General features: G+C 38.0%; 1 protein-coding gene across 1 annotated transcript in view; it reads right to left on the bottom strand.

The window, feature by feature from the left end:
* Window positions 1–3,423: 3,423 nt before the first annotated feature.
* Window positions 3,424–16,716, bottom strand: part of NAV3 (neuron navigator 3) — a 382,585-nt gene continuing 369,292 nt past the window's right edge. Inside the window, exons 36-40 of the mRNA XM_052639853.1 lie at window positions 15,595–15,666; window positions 14,839–15,035; window positions 13,545–13,663; window positions 9,310–9,513; window positions 3,424–3,543 (exon numbers count right to left, since the gene is read on the bottom strand). Of these exons, the coding sequence (XP_052495813.1) occupies window positions 3,424–3,543; window positions 9,310–9,513; window positions 13,545–13,663; window positions 14,839–15,035; window positions 15,595–15,666 (712 nt within the window). The remainder of the gene's footprint in view (window positions 3,544–9,309; window positions 9,514–13,544; window positions 13,664–14,838; window positions 15,036–15,594; window positions 15,667–16,716) is intronic.

Genomic DNA, 16,716 nt, shown 5'->3' with positions numbered 1-16,716 from the left:
GCAGTCTTAAAAAAAAATACTGTTGACATTTGAAAACACAGTAACTGTAAGAGGTGGATATTATTCCTATCATCCACTTGGTAGGCGAGGGAACTAGGCATAAAGAGTGTGAGTAACTGGCCAAGGTTACACAGAGAATGATACTGTTGGGACCCACACTCACATAGCCTGATACCAAAGGTGTGAGAATAATGTTCAAGTTTTATATCAATTCAGTGTTAACCTGGATAAGATGAATTGTGGAAATTTCCCAATCTCTGAAAGTGTGAATAAAGGAAACATTTATCCATTTTTATCTATCACTGTTGTTCAACTCATTTTAACTAATATATATATATATTTTTTTTCTCAACAAGTGTTCTAATTTTCCTGCTTTTAGAATGAAAACCCTACTCAGAGTACCCAAATAAGCATTCCAGTTACTGGTATGAAAGACCAAGGTGCTTTGAAAAAAAATTTCTCATATTAAAGAGGGTTCCTTTTCTTTTTATAATCTGTTAAAATAAACAACCACCAGAAGAATTCTTCTATGTTAAAAGCATCTTTAGAGGTAAAGGGTCAATAAAAAGTTAATCGAATAAAAACAAAGAAACGTTTAATAAGTTGATATAATTAAGTGAATATTAACATTTTATTTTATATTAATGCTTATTTTATAATCATTTAGGTAGACTAATAATGAGTTTTCTAAAAATATTCACTGAATAAATAACTTTCATTTAAAAAGATATATCTAGTGCCTTCAATATATTTACTCATTTAAAAGCTATGAGTTTCTTTCTATGAGGAATATAAAATAAAAAGATCACATACATCCTACTCATGGCTTATTAATAGTGCAAGCAACATTTTAAAGTTTGATACTTTTGGTGCATAATTATTCAATTCTCTCCACATATAGACACCACACCTTGTTGTCAATAAATAATTCCACTTTAATGTCAAAGTAATAATTTAGACAGATACAGGGTGCACATTTGCAAAAAAATATATGCAAGCTGGTTTACAAGCTAGAGGAACAACCAACCAATAGAAAATACATCACCCAGTTAAGTCCACTGACACCAAGTAGTTGCTGTCGGGGCTTTACAAAGACTACAAAACTTTTCAGATGATTTATTTCACTGTTTCTATTTACATGGTATGTTACATCAAAAATGTACAAAATATAAAATGTATACAGACAAATGTTTCACAAACTAGTTTCAGCTGTAAACTAGGCGGACCTACTGGGATGTATTGCAGGAATTTCTGTTTAATGATCATGTTTGGACTGTGGTTCTCAAAATGGCAGGGAAAGATTAGCAATTTTCTTAGATCACATATTGTACAAGGGCCACTAGTCACTCATCCAGCTACATACATCGACGTTTCACCACAGATGTGATCCACGTTTGAGGCTTCAAAGTCAGGGTGCCCTTTCTACGTGCGCAAATCCAGTTCCGACTTCCCTTAGGGCAATAGCACCGTGGAGGGCCTACAGATCGAGTGACACTCTGACCGCTGCACCGATGTCTCGTGTGGCTATTGTTCTACAGCAACTGACCCGTGGGTGGTCACAGAGGGTAGCACCAATTGAACGTCCTGAAGTAGCACATTTTCACACGCACGGAACAAGTCTACACCGTGGCCTAGCCCTTGGGGTGATGAATTTCAAACCTGTCCTCTGCGCGTGGTGGGAACTTCTCCAGTCACTCCTGTCAGCTCTCATGTCCTCTCTTGAAAGCCTGCCATGACAGATGCACTTTCAGACATTTTTACTTTTCCAATAATGCACTGGCTTCATGGAGAGTTTTGAAGCATGCTCACTCTAGCACTGATAGCTCCTGCGTGGCCACCACAACTGTAAATACAGGACAAACACACCAGGTAACAAGAGCACTGAGGGTCTGCATTCTGCATTTGTTTGCAACGTACAGGAAATCTCAGCAAGTGAAACATCTCTTAACACCCACAGGATAAAATACAATTTGTGTGTGTGTGTTTGTTTTGAGTTGTGCAACTTTTTTAAAATGGTTATTTACAATACCTACCCAGTAGACTGTGCAAATCTAACCTTCTTTTACAGTATAAATGCTTTCTCATCCACAGTGACTTCACTGCTTCAGTGTTCTCGAATGCTGAATTTCTCATGTACAATAATACCCATCAAAACAACATGCTCAAAACTCATAATAATTAGAAAAAAACGAATAGGAAAGAAAAGCCGAATAGTTGTGCTCATGCTGCATCTAGCGCTTCCAGCTCTGCTGGATAAGAATTCACCCTCTCCCGCCTTCTGAAACTCCTTCCCCTAGAACTGGATGGAAGATAGCCACATGGCTTAGCTTTTAAATGACACTCAAAGAGGGTTTCTGGGTTACTTGAGTCTTTTGGAGGATAGGCAAAGCAATCTGTTCTCAAGGTAAAAATACTGATCTTTCTCCTATCCATTTTTCTTCAAAACAAACACAAAAATAGAGATGAGGCTACTGTGTTAACTGGTGTTGTAAGTGAAGACGGTGGAAATTACCAATGGTTCAGGATTTAAACCAACTGTTAAACTGTTGTAGAAATCGGTTTAAGGCAGTGAGACAGCACCATAGGAAATGTTCCTTCTTTTCACTGACAAGGCTCAAACAAATAAAGCCCTAAAAAAGCCTGTTGTCAGTGTTGACTAATAATTGGTATAAAACTTTTTTTTTTTTTTAAGGGAATGGGCAGGTGGTTTAAAAAGACCACAGTGGGAAAAACCACCTTATCAAACCTGTGACTCAGACACTAAAGCGTGGGTGAAGCACATCCTGTGATCACGGCAGTTGAGAATGATACTGGCACTTCTCCAGCTGGCCACAGCAGTGTTTCCCTGGGGTCGCACAATTCCATTTGTGCTTGTAGAGGCCTGGCCTCTTCATTTTGGAATGGGGTGAGCGCACAACACAAATGCTACTGGGGCTCCGCAACCAGCACCATGTGGCACAAAAGAGGCTGGACGGATCAGAAGAGTGGACCCTGCTTGGGGAGAACAACCCCTCAGAGGAAACCAAGAGAAGGAACTGCGATAACAAAAATAAAGAAAAAAGAAAGAAAAGGTCTGCATTGTAAACTTTTAAAGAGAAAAAACAGAAAGTCCAGTTTGGCTATCCCATGCACAATCTTCAGTTGCCCTGTCATTAGGGTCCTTTCCAGTTGAGTATTGGAGCCTTACATCACTCCACAGAGATTAAAAAAAAAAATGCCTAGAAAGAAAAGCAAGTTACGCTTCCGTGTCAACTGAGTATCTTGGTGGTTCAGACTTGGTTCTGCTGTCTCCTTAGAGACCACAACTCTGGGTCAGGGCCCTGACAGGATGCTTTCATACTGGCAGTGGTTTAATGAAAATACCTTACTTTTCAAACATTTTTTTTTAAAGCATAGTCTTTTCCCCTAACTTTTTTTCACCCTCTAGAGGGTAGATTCAAGAGACGAATCCAAAATGTCTTCATGATGGCTGGTGCTATCACTGTCGCAGCTTTGTGTGCCCGAGTAATTGGCTGCTTCTTGGAGTTTCATTAGCATATTCATCTGAAGAAAGAAAAAGAGACATCGATGGAGGCGATGATGCATGGAAAAAGCCAGGCCCAGAAAACACACGGCCCCGAGCCACACGGAGGACCCATCTCATCCCCTCCAAGGGAAACAGAAAACAGTTTTAGACTTTGACTGGTTGCCCTGGCTTCTAGACTGTTTCTCCCATACATGACTACAACGGCAAACCATAAGGACAAAATAGGGCCTCTGGATAAGTCTTTTATTCGTGATTGTAAATGAATATAGCGCCAGCAGGGAGCGCCGACAGGAAACTGTATCACAGCCGGACATCTGGGCTCGTGGCTGCAGAGGACGCCAAGCTGCCCAGCTTTTTGGCTGCGAGAAGCAGAAAGCGCTGAATGGGAAAGTCCTGAACGTTCCTACACGCCGACGGGCACACAGGCTTCCGCTCAGGGTCCCTGGAGAGGAGGCGGGGCTGGAGTAGAATGGAACCAGCTGCTTCATACAAGCCCCCCATCTGCTGCTTAAGCGTTGACCTCGAGGGGAGGCGACCGAATGAAGCCGACCATGAGCATTTGAAGAGGGCAAAAGGAAGAATCACCGTCAAGCTTCTGTGGCTGTTGAGCGCCTGGCTAAAATATGATGGATATCTCACTGAAAAGAAAAACCACCTTCTGGAACAAGAGCAGCTGTCTCAAGTTTCCCAGCCTTCTAGGACAATGGCAACGTTTGTTCTCATAAAAGGGACATGGGCAGGAAAGCAGCTGGGGAGAAAGGCAGCTAGTGTTTCCGGGTATTAGAAAATAAAAGGAGGCCACTTTGCTTGGATTTTGAGAGATGTGCAGATTCAGTGGTAGAGATGGATAAAGAAATCTTGTTCAAAAGCAAATCGTGAATAAATGATTTGACAGTTTTAGAAAGCACAGAAAAAGTGGCACATCTTCAGGAGGTTATGGACTTGTTTTCTTATCAAGAGTTTCTGTAAATGGTAATCATCTTTGTATTGTTTAATGCATGCTAACTTTACTATTTATTATGTAATCAAAGATGTTCTTTTTTCCCCCCAACTTAAAATTTAGGGAAACTGCTCCAATAGAAAGGCTAAATCCAAAAGGATTCTTTAGTCATATGTTAAGCTCTGCTTGCTGAGACAGTCAGTGTAAAATGTGTGTTCAATTAAAAAATGTTTGTGAAATAAAATGACACACTGGTAATTACCAATTCCATCAAGAATGCCTTTCTGACAAAGAAGCTATAGTTATAGCGTATTTTAAAGTCATTCTTCAGGACAATATTTTTCAACATAATTTTCTGTCTAATTCCCTGAATTTATTAAACAAGCTACATAAACATATGAAAGTAGTTGGTGATAACCTCTTAAACCCAGTGAGTCAAAAAGCTAAACTTCTCCATCAACATAGTTTTTCTGTCTCTCCCCCCTTCTCTGTCTCTCTTTTGAACACACACACACATTCCCACCTTCATGAACATTCATATTCCCTTTTTCCTTTCTTTTGCTACTCTAAGTTAGCTGGCTATATGTTCAAGCATCTGGGTGAAGATAATTTTTTAAAAAAAACCAAAAACCAAAAAAGAAAAAACACTGTGTTTTGAGCACCTTTCAAGAATAGAAATGCTTTCAAGGTTATGCCTTGATCTCAGTTACAAATATCTGAAATCACCTGAAAGCTGGCTGTTATAAAATTTTATGGTATAATAATAGTATTTTAAAGTCTTATGTTTTGAAAATGGTGCTATATAGTAAATATGTTTCATTAAAATAAGTTCCAAGTCTCAGATTCATGGTAAATACATACAAAGGATTTACCATGCCTTCTCAGAGGGTTGCTTTGTACATTAGAGTCAAAGGAGGTAGGTAAGGTTCACATCAGTCAGTAGTCTGACTGGGTATAATCAGGGTGGATCATTATTCTCTACACAAGTATTTCCTTGTGCTCTTTTCCCCTGCTTCTTTCCCAGACCCATAGTCATAAACACAATGCCTATCATTTATAACACCCTGGTCAGGTCCTTATCATCCCTGGTATTTACACATCTGCCCATCTTCCAGCCTCTATCCTCTTTCCTTTAACCTGCCCTCTATTCTATTACCAAGGTGATTATTATAAACTGCAAATCTAATAAGTCCCTTGCTCAAAAATCTATGGTGGCTCCCCATTGTATGGTAAACATTTAACTTCCTTCAAGATAAACAAGGCTTCAGATGGCTTATCAATTGTAGACTTCTGTAGCTTTAATTCTTTCTGTCCCTTTTATTCTAATTCCACAAATTTGTATACAGCTCCCTAAACTCATTATTTTTATTGTACTGTTTCATCATGTTTCACTTGCTGTTTTTTAAATTTTGGATTGTCTCTATCCAACCTCATTATGAACTTTTACTCATCCTTCCAAACCTAGCTCAAGCATCTCCTCCTCTGAGGAGCTTTATCCTAACCACTTCCTCAACAGGCTCAAAACTTTACCTAGAACATACCTCTATCATTACTGCACTGTAATTTATATATGTAGATATCTTTCTCCATGGCGGGACTAGGAGCTTCTTAATGTCAGAAATGATATGGATTTTATGATCACCAGGATTTATCCCTGAGTACATACTTATTATTTACTAATATTTACTGAATGATTGAGTCTGTTGATGATAAATACACATTACATTTTTAAATACTGTGAGATGTGCCAAAAACTTACATCCTTGTTCAGAGTCAAAAATATATTACTGACACTGAGGCTTTCTCTGACTACTTCTGATTTAGATTGGACTGCAAAAATATTGTTACCTTATGTCCGTCATTATAAAAATATAGAGCAATAAATGCAGAGAGATACTTGCCAATCAGAATGTACCTGATTCACAGATATTTAGATGAGAAGGTTTTGTCACTTAATATGTCAAACATCATAACCCCTTGTTCTTTAAGATGTTGAGTGAAGCAGAAGGTTAGGAATCAGAGATTTTTTTTTTTTAAACCCATTCTCATTCAGAATGTAGAGATTCTGATCCCTTTTCCAAAGCAGAAGATAAGAACATCTGGAGTCAGGGAAAAGAGTGGTTAGTGGGTTTAGCTCACCAGGACTGTGTGAACTGGGAAAATTTAGGACATCCCCTAAATGTCCCATACTCTATTGAGTAGCCCTGAAAACAAACTTAACACCTTACCTTTATCAGGAACTGTATGAGAAACTGCAAAGGGTGAACTGGAAATTATAAACAACTCAGGTGAAATAACCCCTATTTGTACTGTAAGGCTTATTTTTTCTCTATTACATATGGATGTGAGAGTTGGACTATAAAGAAAGCTGAGAGTCAAAGAATTGATGCTTTTGAACTGTGGTGTTGGAGAAGACTCTTGAGAGTCCCTTGGACTGCAAGGAGATCCAACCAGTCCATCCTCATGGAAATCAGCCCAGAATATTCACTGGAAGGACTGATGCTGAAGCTGAAACTCCAATACTTTAGCCGCCTGATGCAAAGAACTGACTCATTTGAAAAGCCCCTGATGCTAGGAAAGATTGTAGGTGGGAGGAAAAGGGGGCGACAGAGGATGAGATGGTTAGATGGCATCACTGACTAAATGAACATGAGTTTGAGTGAATTCTGGGAGTTGGTGATGGACAGGGAGGCCTGGTGTGTTGCAGTCCTTGGGGTCGCAAAGAGTCGGACACGACAGCGACTGAACTGAACTGATCAGGAATTACTTAGTGTACAGTCACGGTTTTGTGGACTTCAAACCAATTTCACCATCACTGTTGTTTAGTTATTTAGCTATGTATGAGCTAAAGGGCCAGACACTTGTTATAAAAATATGAATTCAGGTCCTCAAGAAGTTCATGAAAGTGAAAGTCGCTTAGTCATGTCTAACTCTTTGCAAGCCCAAGAGTTGCAAGCCCCAACTCTTTCCAAGCCCTAGTCCATGGAATTCTCCAGGCCAGAATACTGGAGTGGGTAGACTATCCATTCTCGAGTGGATTTTCCTGATCCAGGAATTGAAGTGGGGTTTCCTGCATTGCAGGGGGATTCTTTACCAGCTGAGCTATAAGGGAAGCCCCAAGAAGTTTACAGTTTAGAGCAAATGTTCTAAATAAGAGATCCCTGGGGTCTAAGTAGATCAATGTATATATCTTATGATTTTATGGAACTTTTTGAAATAATATGTAAAATCTTCTGTGTGCATGCATTTTATTGGGAAAAAATAATGAAACTTTATCAGATGGTTCACATGTAAATTCCAAGATGTTCAAAATGGTCAACTGGAATGACAAGATGTACATGTGTTACAGTTATTAGTGTAAGGATATTCCACAAAGTATCAACTCATAATTTTATGTCTTTAGGTATGGTTACAGACTATGATTTAATCATTTCCTTAAGATTCCCTGGTGGCTCAGATGGTAAAGCATCTATCTGCCTGCACTGCGGAAGACTGGGGTTCAATCCTTAGGTCAGGAAGATCCCCTGGAGAAGGAAATGGCAACCCACTCCAGTACTCTTGCCTAGAACATTCCATGCAGGAGGAGCCTGGTGGGCTATAGTCCATGGGTTTGCAAAGAGTCAGACATGACTGAGCGACTTCACTTTTTCTGTTTAAGTAACATAAGGACCTTTATCTCAGCATGTCTCCTTACTGTATTGGTTATTCAGTGAATAGTAACCAGTAGCCAGAATAGTAACCTAAAAACTACATTACATTTGAGACAAATTTATGGAACGTCATCTCTAAAAATAAAAAAATACATGAAAATAAAGTTATTTTATTAGGAACAGATGTGCTTAGTATTTCCAGAGTATTCATGCTTCAGGGTTTTATTGACTTATAGTATGACTTCCAAGAATGCAATCTGAGCAAGACAGGGAATAATGCCCCTTTATAAAGAATGCTGAGCACCAAAGAATTGATGCTTTTGAACTGTGGTGTTGGAGAAGACTCTTGAGAGTCCCTTGGACTGCAAGGAGATCCAACCAGTCCATCCTAAAGGAGATCAGTCCTGGGTGTTCATTGGAAGGACTGATGTTGAAGCTGAAACTCCAATACTTTGGCCACCTGATGCAAAGAGCTGACTCATTTGAAAAGACCCTGATGCTGGGAAAGATTGAGGACAAGAGGAAAAGGGGACGGCAGAGGATAAGATGGTTGGATGGCATCACTGACTCAGTGGACAATGGGTTAGGGTGGAGTCCTGGAGTTGGTGACGGACAGGGAGACCTGGCATGCTGCGATTCATGAGGTCACAAAAGGCTGGACACGACTGAGCGACTGAACTGAACTGAACTGAATTCCAAAGTCAGTTTATTCTTCTCTACTGTTGGCAATGGAGTACTAATCCTAAATTTAGTTAGACAAAATTTTACATGTAAAATATAAAATTGATACATGTAAAATATTCTTTAGTTTTTTAAGTATAGATTATATTCTTTTTTGTCATTTTAGAATAAAATTCAGCTTTTTCTTACATACCTAAAGAATTGAGTCCTGCAATGTTTGGAGTTTATTTATTTATATAATTTTCTGCTTAATGAAAAATTACAGTCTCAGAGCTCAGCCTGGTTTAAGTGTTTTTGATTATTTTGAAGTGTACAAGTTTGGCCTTTTTAAAGAGTTTCACCCAATGAATGTAGGCAAAAGGTAAAGATTTGAAAACTGAGTATCAACATCAGGATAATCTTAAATATTACCCAGGAAAACAAATTAATATCTCTGATGCAAATGACTAAATCCTAGTGACTGCACACTGTAGTCAAGATTAGACAGGAAGAATCAAACATCAGCTTCTTACCAGGGGATCCCCCTCTGTGTCAGTTTGCGGAATGTGCTTTGAGGTTGTAGCTTCCTTCGTGGATACACAGCCCTCATACCCAACATCTTCTGGTCGCAACTGAAGTAACGCTGGGCCTTCCTGAGGCAGAGATGCTGAGCTCCATGGGTATGTATCAAGCACCCACTTGGAGGGATCTTCCCAAGGTGCTCGTTTCCCATACATCTAAAAAGAGATCACATATTTAGCACATATAAAATGAAATCCTTGTTTGTTTCTTTGTTTTTGCCATGCAGCTTGCAGGATCTTAGTTCCCAGAACAGGGATTGAACCCAGGCCCTCAGCAGTGAAAGCCTGGAGTCCTAACCACTGGACAACCAGGGAATTCCCTACATCTCTGCTCGGTTCGGTACGGAGGTGACTACTAATTTGCACACTGAGTCCCTATGGGACTTTCAGGGGAATGAAGTGTCCATATGCTATTTCCCAGATTTTAAACTATCTGTATAGTTCACTTTAAACTTGAAGGCTAGACAAAATAAATGGTCAGCATTTGGGGGAGAGCATGAGGGAGGTTTATTTTAAATACATGAAGAAATGACTACCCTCATTTATCTTTGTTAGTAATTTTACAAACTAAATGAAAGCTCAACATTGAGAAAGGAACGTTCCAGTAATAGAAAAATAAAAAGATTCATGCTAGACACTAAATACCTTTATTTACTAAAGTGTACTTTGGAAAGATGATGAATACAAGAGATTTCTTTTCTCTACTTCATTCTGCTCAGATTTTCCTTGAACATAAGCATTCTTTCCCTGACAATCATTCCCATCAGAGTAATTTCCTCTGTAATCTCATTGCTTCCTATTAAAACTTCTTTGAGATATTTGTTTGTAAGACCACTAGTACAGAGGAAAATTATGGGAAATGAAAACTTTGTCAGAACTCCTCTGGAGGAAGAAAGCTGATAAGAAAGAGATTATAAAGCCTGGTTAAAATACGGGTAGTGGAGTAGATGGCAGATGAACACAAGTGATGTTAAAAAAATTTTAAACTGGAAGCAAAGCCAAAACCAAACTAGAAACAGCACGCTGAGGAGACAGAGGTTGGTGGGCTTGGGGAAAGAAAAGTACAAACCACAAAGGCATAGAAAGAAAGGTGAAAATTAAGAGTAGAGGGCAGTAACATAGGTACACTAATTCTCTGAAGGAATTTCCTGCTCTCCTGAGGGCAATCCTGGTTACTAGGTGTATATTTGGCCCCAGACAGCACCAAATAGCAGTCTGAAGCGTTTCATGTGGCTCGATGTGCCTCAGTGAGACAAAAATAAAATGGCGGATGCTGAGTCCATGAAAGGCCCACAGTCTGCTTGGAACTGTCTTTTGAGCTTCTCCTGGAGAAGTTGCATGGGGTTGTGGCAGGCTTGCCTTAAGGAAAAAAAAAAGTTCAGGTCTTGATATCTGCACATCTAGGGGATAACAGAGAAGGCAATGGCACCCCACTCCAGTCCCCTTGCCTAGAAAATCCCATGGACGGAGGAGCCTGGTAGGCTGCAGTCCATGGGGCCGCTCAGAGTCAGACACAACTGAAGGGACTTAGCAGCAGCAAGGGATAACAGTAGGGGTAGTAATCGGCTTTGTTTTGTAATAGTTCTGTTATTTTGGAGCAGAAATTGTCTCTCAGTTAAAAATCTACTTAGATTGCTATACAACTTAAACTAACTGAAGGAAAGTATATAAATCATGGAACAGAAATGTTACAAAAAGAATATGAAAATCTAGCAGAATCAACTGATGATGTCCAGAATCATCATGGACAGCAAAATTGGGGTGACCAATAGAAAGGTACACAGGCTCAATTCTGTATTTCAGAGTGAAGTAGATGTTATAGAACAAGAAATGAAAGAAGAGACATTTAAATATTCAGAAGGAGATGGTCTGATTGCTGACATTTCAAGAAAGACAGAATCATCAGGATAAAAATCAGAATCCAGTGCATCACAGTGTTTTTTCGAACTAGAACATCTGGCAAAGAGTATTTGCCACACAGTTCCCCACCAAAGCGTCAGCCTTCACTTGAGGAGAAATTATTCTATTCCTCTCAACTCAGATTTTCATCTTTGCAACCATGCTTTATTTTTCCACCTTTTTTTCCAGTTCATAGTTCTTTGTTGCCAGGATATCCAAGAAAGTAGTTCATGACATATGTGATTTCTCTCCTTCCTGTTCCTCCAGAAGTCACATATGGACCATCCCAAGAACGTCATCTGCCAACAGACTTCCAGTCCAGTATATCCTTCAGTAGCGATGATAACTCTACTCACCAAAAGGTTTTCCTTTCTCTCTCAAAGTGCTGTATCTGCCTCCTGCCACCTCCATTCCCCCCAAGCCTCAGCTATTCCCTGTGTTGTGATTGATCCAGCTTTCACTCTAACCTACTAACAAAAATCTAGAACTATAGCAGAAAACTTAAGATATTTTTATTCCTCCTCAAAAAAAAATTTTTGGAGTATCTCTCAGCTTGGGGAACTGGTATTATTTTAGTGATTATGACTTTATTTAAAGGGAATTTTTATAGAATGATAATTCTTAGGATGGTGCTTTATAAATAATGATTTGAACATTAAAAATGCTACATACTTCTACAAAATGAGATTTAAGGATTTTTAGGTATTACTGTTTTTGAGTTTTTAAAACCCTTCTAATTCTTCTGATGTATTAGCAAATGAATGAGAAATAAGGAAATTTTAATATATAAAGATTTGGATTAGAATTTACTAATGCTGAAATAGTATCTAGAGGAACACATAATTAATTTAAGTATTAATTTAAAAATCATGACCCCATGAATATTTTAAATAAACTTTCATACAAATATATGATGTTTTTGGAACAAATAATTGAAACCAAGAGACCCAACTCACTTCTGAGATAGCATAATAGTTTTAGAGGAATCTTGACATGTACTATGTTATACTTGAAAATAAAACCTTTTGGCACAGTCTTTAACTTTGTTGGAGATGTTTTCTCAGGCTGGTTTGGCTCATACCATTAAAAATATGAAACTGAGTTATTTAAATCTGAGGTAGAACCAGTTGATAGCATTCTCTAGGATCATTACCTCTGTACGTTCAGAACATCCTCATAATATTCATCACGTTCACCATCCTGTTAGTTCTAAATCACTGCCATGCCCTTCTACAAGGTGAGGAAAGCATAAGGAAGTGAAAGGAAGTGAAATAAAGGAAAATAGACAACCAATTTTTTAAGACAGTGATATAAAGACTTAACACAGAACTGCAGATGACAAAATGTGAAAAGCATGAAGTATATCTTAATTCTAGCAGCACTTGTGATAACCAGAAATAGAGATGACTAAAACTCAGAAATAGAGAAAAGCAAAAACTGCCTAAACCTTGGCTGAGTTATTGTAAAGGTGACTGGCTTTTTCTGACACAAGTTTGGTGATTATACAATGCGAATCTTAAAAAAATTCACACAAGGAAAAAAAAAATCAAGACTTACAGAAAAGGGATGATATATTTTGTTGAAAAGGGGTTTTCTTATTAGGGATGTGCTTTGATTTCTTAGTTAAGAGTAAATAGAAGGGGTGCTTGCAGGGCCTCGTGACGTAAGGTAGAGGAGGAAGGAGCAGAGACGCTGCTAAACCAACCTGTCACAGTTTAAAAAATTCAAATGCCTTAGATTTAGAGCATTTTTAAAAACAGAAAGGGATTTTGCAAGGGATGTTGAAGAGTTTCAAGCAATGAGACATCCTAAAGCAGGGAATCTATTAATGTATGCACAAACTGCTTGCTACAGATTGTATAAGAAGAGAGTAAATGGGGGCTTCCTAGAGATCCAGTGCCCGCACTGCAGGGGCATGGGATCACCCCTAGTCAGGGAAGATCCCGTACGCTGTGCGACATAGTCAAGAAAAGAAGAAGAGAACAAACAGCAGCCCACACCAACACGCCTGCTTCATAAGATGCAGAACTGTGCAATTAACTAGCTGTCTAATAAGAACACTTTGTAAACACCGATGGCAATACATTTGACCTTCAATGCATTCTTGTTGGAATTCTTTCTCCTACATATTTATCCTCAGAAAAAATGTATTAGAAACTATTTGTTCTTTCAAGCTACCTTTATTTTTCTGCACAAATCAGAGAAATGATTTTTTTTTTTTGCTTTTAAAGGATGATTTCTTTTCCTATTTGGTTTTTTAAAACAGTTAAGAAAATTGAGTACTATACCTGCAGACCTTCTCTTACTGCCTCCAGAATATAAGGTACCAAAGAATAGTTCCAGAGATCCATGAACCATACTCTAGAACCTTCTACATCCATGGGACAAGGAAGGAAAAGTCGAGGGCCTGAGAAGAAAGAAATAACAAACCATTTATGAGAATTCCTGTATTTAGCAATCTAAACACATATTTAGACACTGTTTTGGGGGTATTAATATGCTTCTTACAGGAGTCTTAGAAAATTATAATCTAGGTCAGCTTAATTATTATCAGTGTTTTACTGAAGATCCATCTTCAGGACCCTCCTTTATTTTTACACTAAAATCTTAGTCTAACACATCATATTTTAGTATTTGGAGAAACCGTAAAGGCTATAATCCAGTCAATCTGCTCCACTTTACAAATGACAAAACTATGATGGAATGAAGTTTCAAATATAAAATATGTCATTATTTCCTGGAAGTGGGCCTCTGCTGTGATCTTCTGATCCCAATTATAGAATTGTCCTAATTCTTTCTACACTGTGCCTTTAGTGAGTATATCTTTCTGATCCACAGCAAGGAAAAGGGGACTTTTTTTGTGTGCAACTTAAGAAGGAATACAAAAATAAACATCTTTATGCCAACTCAAGACTAACAACTCAAACAATTTTATCTTCATGAAAATATGAAATGCCTAAATTATCTTAAAATCTCTCACAACTATAATTGATATATGCTAAAATTTGTTTTTAGCATAAAAAAAAATGGTTGGTACTCTGAAAAGACTTTATTTGCTAATAAAGTCTAATTTATTTCACATGGCTACCTGACTTTTAGTTGTCGATATTATACGAATATAGTTGTCGACGTTAGTTGACGTTAGCAAAGTTTCATGCTTGTATGCGTGCTAAGTCTTCTCAGTCATGTCTGACTCTTTGCAACCCTAAGAACCGTAGTCTTCCAGGCTCCTCTGTCCATGGGATTTTCCAGGCAAGAATACTGGAGTGGGTTGCCATGCCCTCCTCCAGGGGATCTTCCTGACCCAGGGATGGAACCCACATCTCTTATGTCTCCTGCATTGGTAGGCAGGTTCTTTACCAGTAGTGCCACCTGGGAAGCCTTACTAAACTGTAATAGTCTGATGAAAAGACACAAAGCTTGAAGGCAAACTTTCAGAAGGAGAAAAAAAAAATGAAAACTTAAATTTTTGGAAGCTTCAAAAACATTAGCTTCAGTTGTTATTTTCTACTTCCAATCTGGCTATCTTTACCAAGTACTCTTAGTTCCTGGAAAATGGCATATTGCAATTTTAGAACTCACCAATTGTAACATCAGAAGAACTGTGTGTTTCTAAAAAACTGTTGAGATGATGCCACGTCTTAGGAATCCAATCTATAATTTTGACTAGGTCATTATTGCGAATGTTCCTTTCAATTTCCATCTCTATCAGTTTTCTTCGAAGATATCTGCCTAAAAAGCCTTTCACTGGCTCTGTGTGGTTTGCACATAGTACCCACCTATAAAAAGAAAAAAAAAATCAAAACCAAAACCCAGAAATCCTTATATAAATTAAACTTTAAGTCCACAGTGATTCTCTCTCCAATATGAAGTAATAATGTTCCTATTTCAGTTGGAGGCCATATGTTAATGATCAAAGAGATGACACAGTCTATTATCATTAGAGCTAAACTGCATGTAACTTTTCTTTCTGAGCTAAAGAGAAGCTCATGTGCGTCACAGCAGTGAGTGGGAGTGTGCACGCTGAGCACTCTTCTGTAGAATCACAAATCCTGAAATAGGAACTCTCTTCACATTTCTCACATTTAGAAGAAAAGTGTTCTACTTTAGCTGCGACATAGTGAGCAGGAAAAACATTTCTTTTTTCTTCTTTTTTAAAGAAACACTTCTGATTATAGGTCAGGGATCACAAAATGTCTGCTTGAGAAAGAGTGTCAGAAGAAGTGAGAATTATTTCCTCACCCCAGGTTACCGATTCGTCAGTGTACAAATGGAAAAAAACCACCACCAAAAGCAAACAGAAAAGAGACAATACAAACAATTCCAACTTATTTTTACCTGAAATTGTGATGTAGCTCTAGATTTGGTGATGAAGAAACTCCCTGATTCATTGTTCCAATAATATATGGACTGGAGACAAAAAGAAAAGAAAATGTATATGCATTAAAGGTAAAAGATATTAATATGTTAAAATTGTCTCAGGAAACAATTTGGATAAACTTGTATTCTTCCATTTTAACATTATGCCATAAAGGGGTAATTTTATAACGTTAGGCTGGAAAATGACAAAGATCACTGAAGTAGAAATTAAGATTTGGGGTTCAAATGGCAGCTCTGGCATCCTAGGCAAATCATTGTAATCATTTTCCCTCTCTAATCCCATGTTTACTCATATATAAAATAAAGAGATTAGATAGAATAATCATAGGGATCTCATCCCACTCTAATATCTTATGATTCTTTTGCTTATAATTCAATTCATTAATTTTTCCTTTAATATTTCATATTTCTAGCAGAGATAACTGGGATACTTGCACCATTGAAACGAACATTTATGCAGTTGTTCTTCTATGTTCTTTTTTAGAGATCACACTACAGTGAATCTTAAAAATCTTTTCAGATTTTTTATACCCTACTTTAACCTTTTCTTTCATGTAAATAGTTAAACATTAGAATCACTAAGGACAAAGGTATATCTGAATGTAATAAATTTACCTCTATAGGAAGGTTGAATTTAAATGTTACTATGGACTAAAAATGAAACAGTTCTATAGCCTTGTTCTAATTCTTAATTTCCCTGATTCAGACATTCTGTTATTGATAATAGTCAATAACAGGGCTTCCCTTGTGGCTCGGCTAGTAAAGAATCCACCTGTAATGTGGGAGACCTGGGTTCAATCCCTGGATTGGGAAGATATCCTGAAGAAGGGAAAGGCTACCCACTCCAGTATTCTGGCCTGGAGAATTCCATGGACTGTATAGTCCATGGTGTCACAAAGAGTTGGACACAACTGAGCAACTTTCATATCACATCACATAGCCTCATTCTAGTTCTTAATATTCCTGATTTAAACATTCTCTAATTGACAATAGTCTTCCAGACTTTCAGCATACATGTAGAAGTTAATATCATCAAGTAAATACTGTTGCTATAAAAGCACCTGGGACACAGTTGTTGAA

This window comes from Budorcas taxicolor, chromosome 5 (genome assembly GCF_023091745.1).
Source record: "Budorcas taxicolor isolate Tak-1 chromosome 5, Takin1.1, whole genome shotgun sequence".
In the NCBI taxonomy this organism is placed as follows: domain Eukaryota; kingdom Metazoa; phylum Chordata; class Mammalia; order Artiodactyla; family Bovidae; genus Budorcas; species Budorcas taxicolor.
Note: the sequence above shows the minus strand (reverse complement) of the source record. Positions and strands in the feature narration are given on the sequence as shown.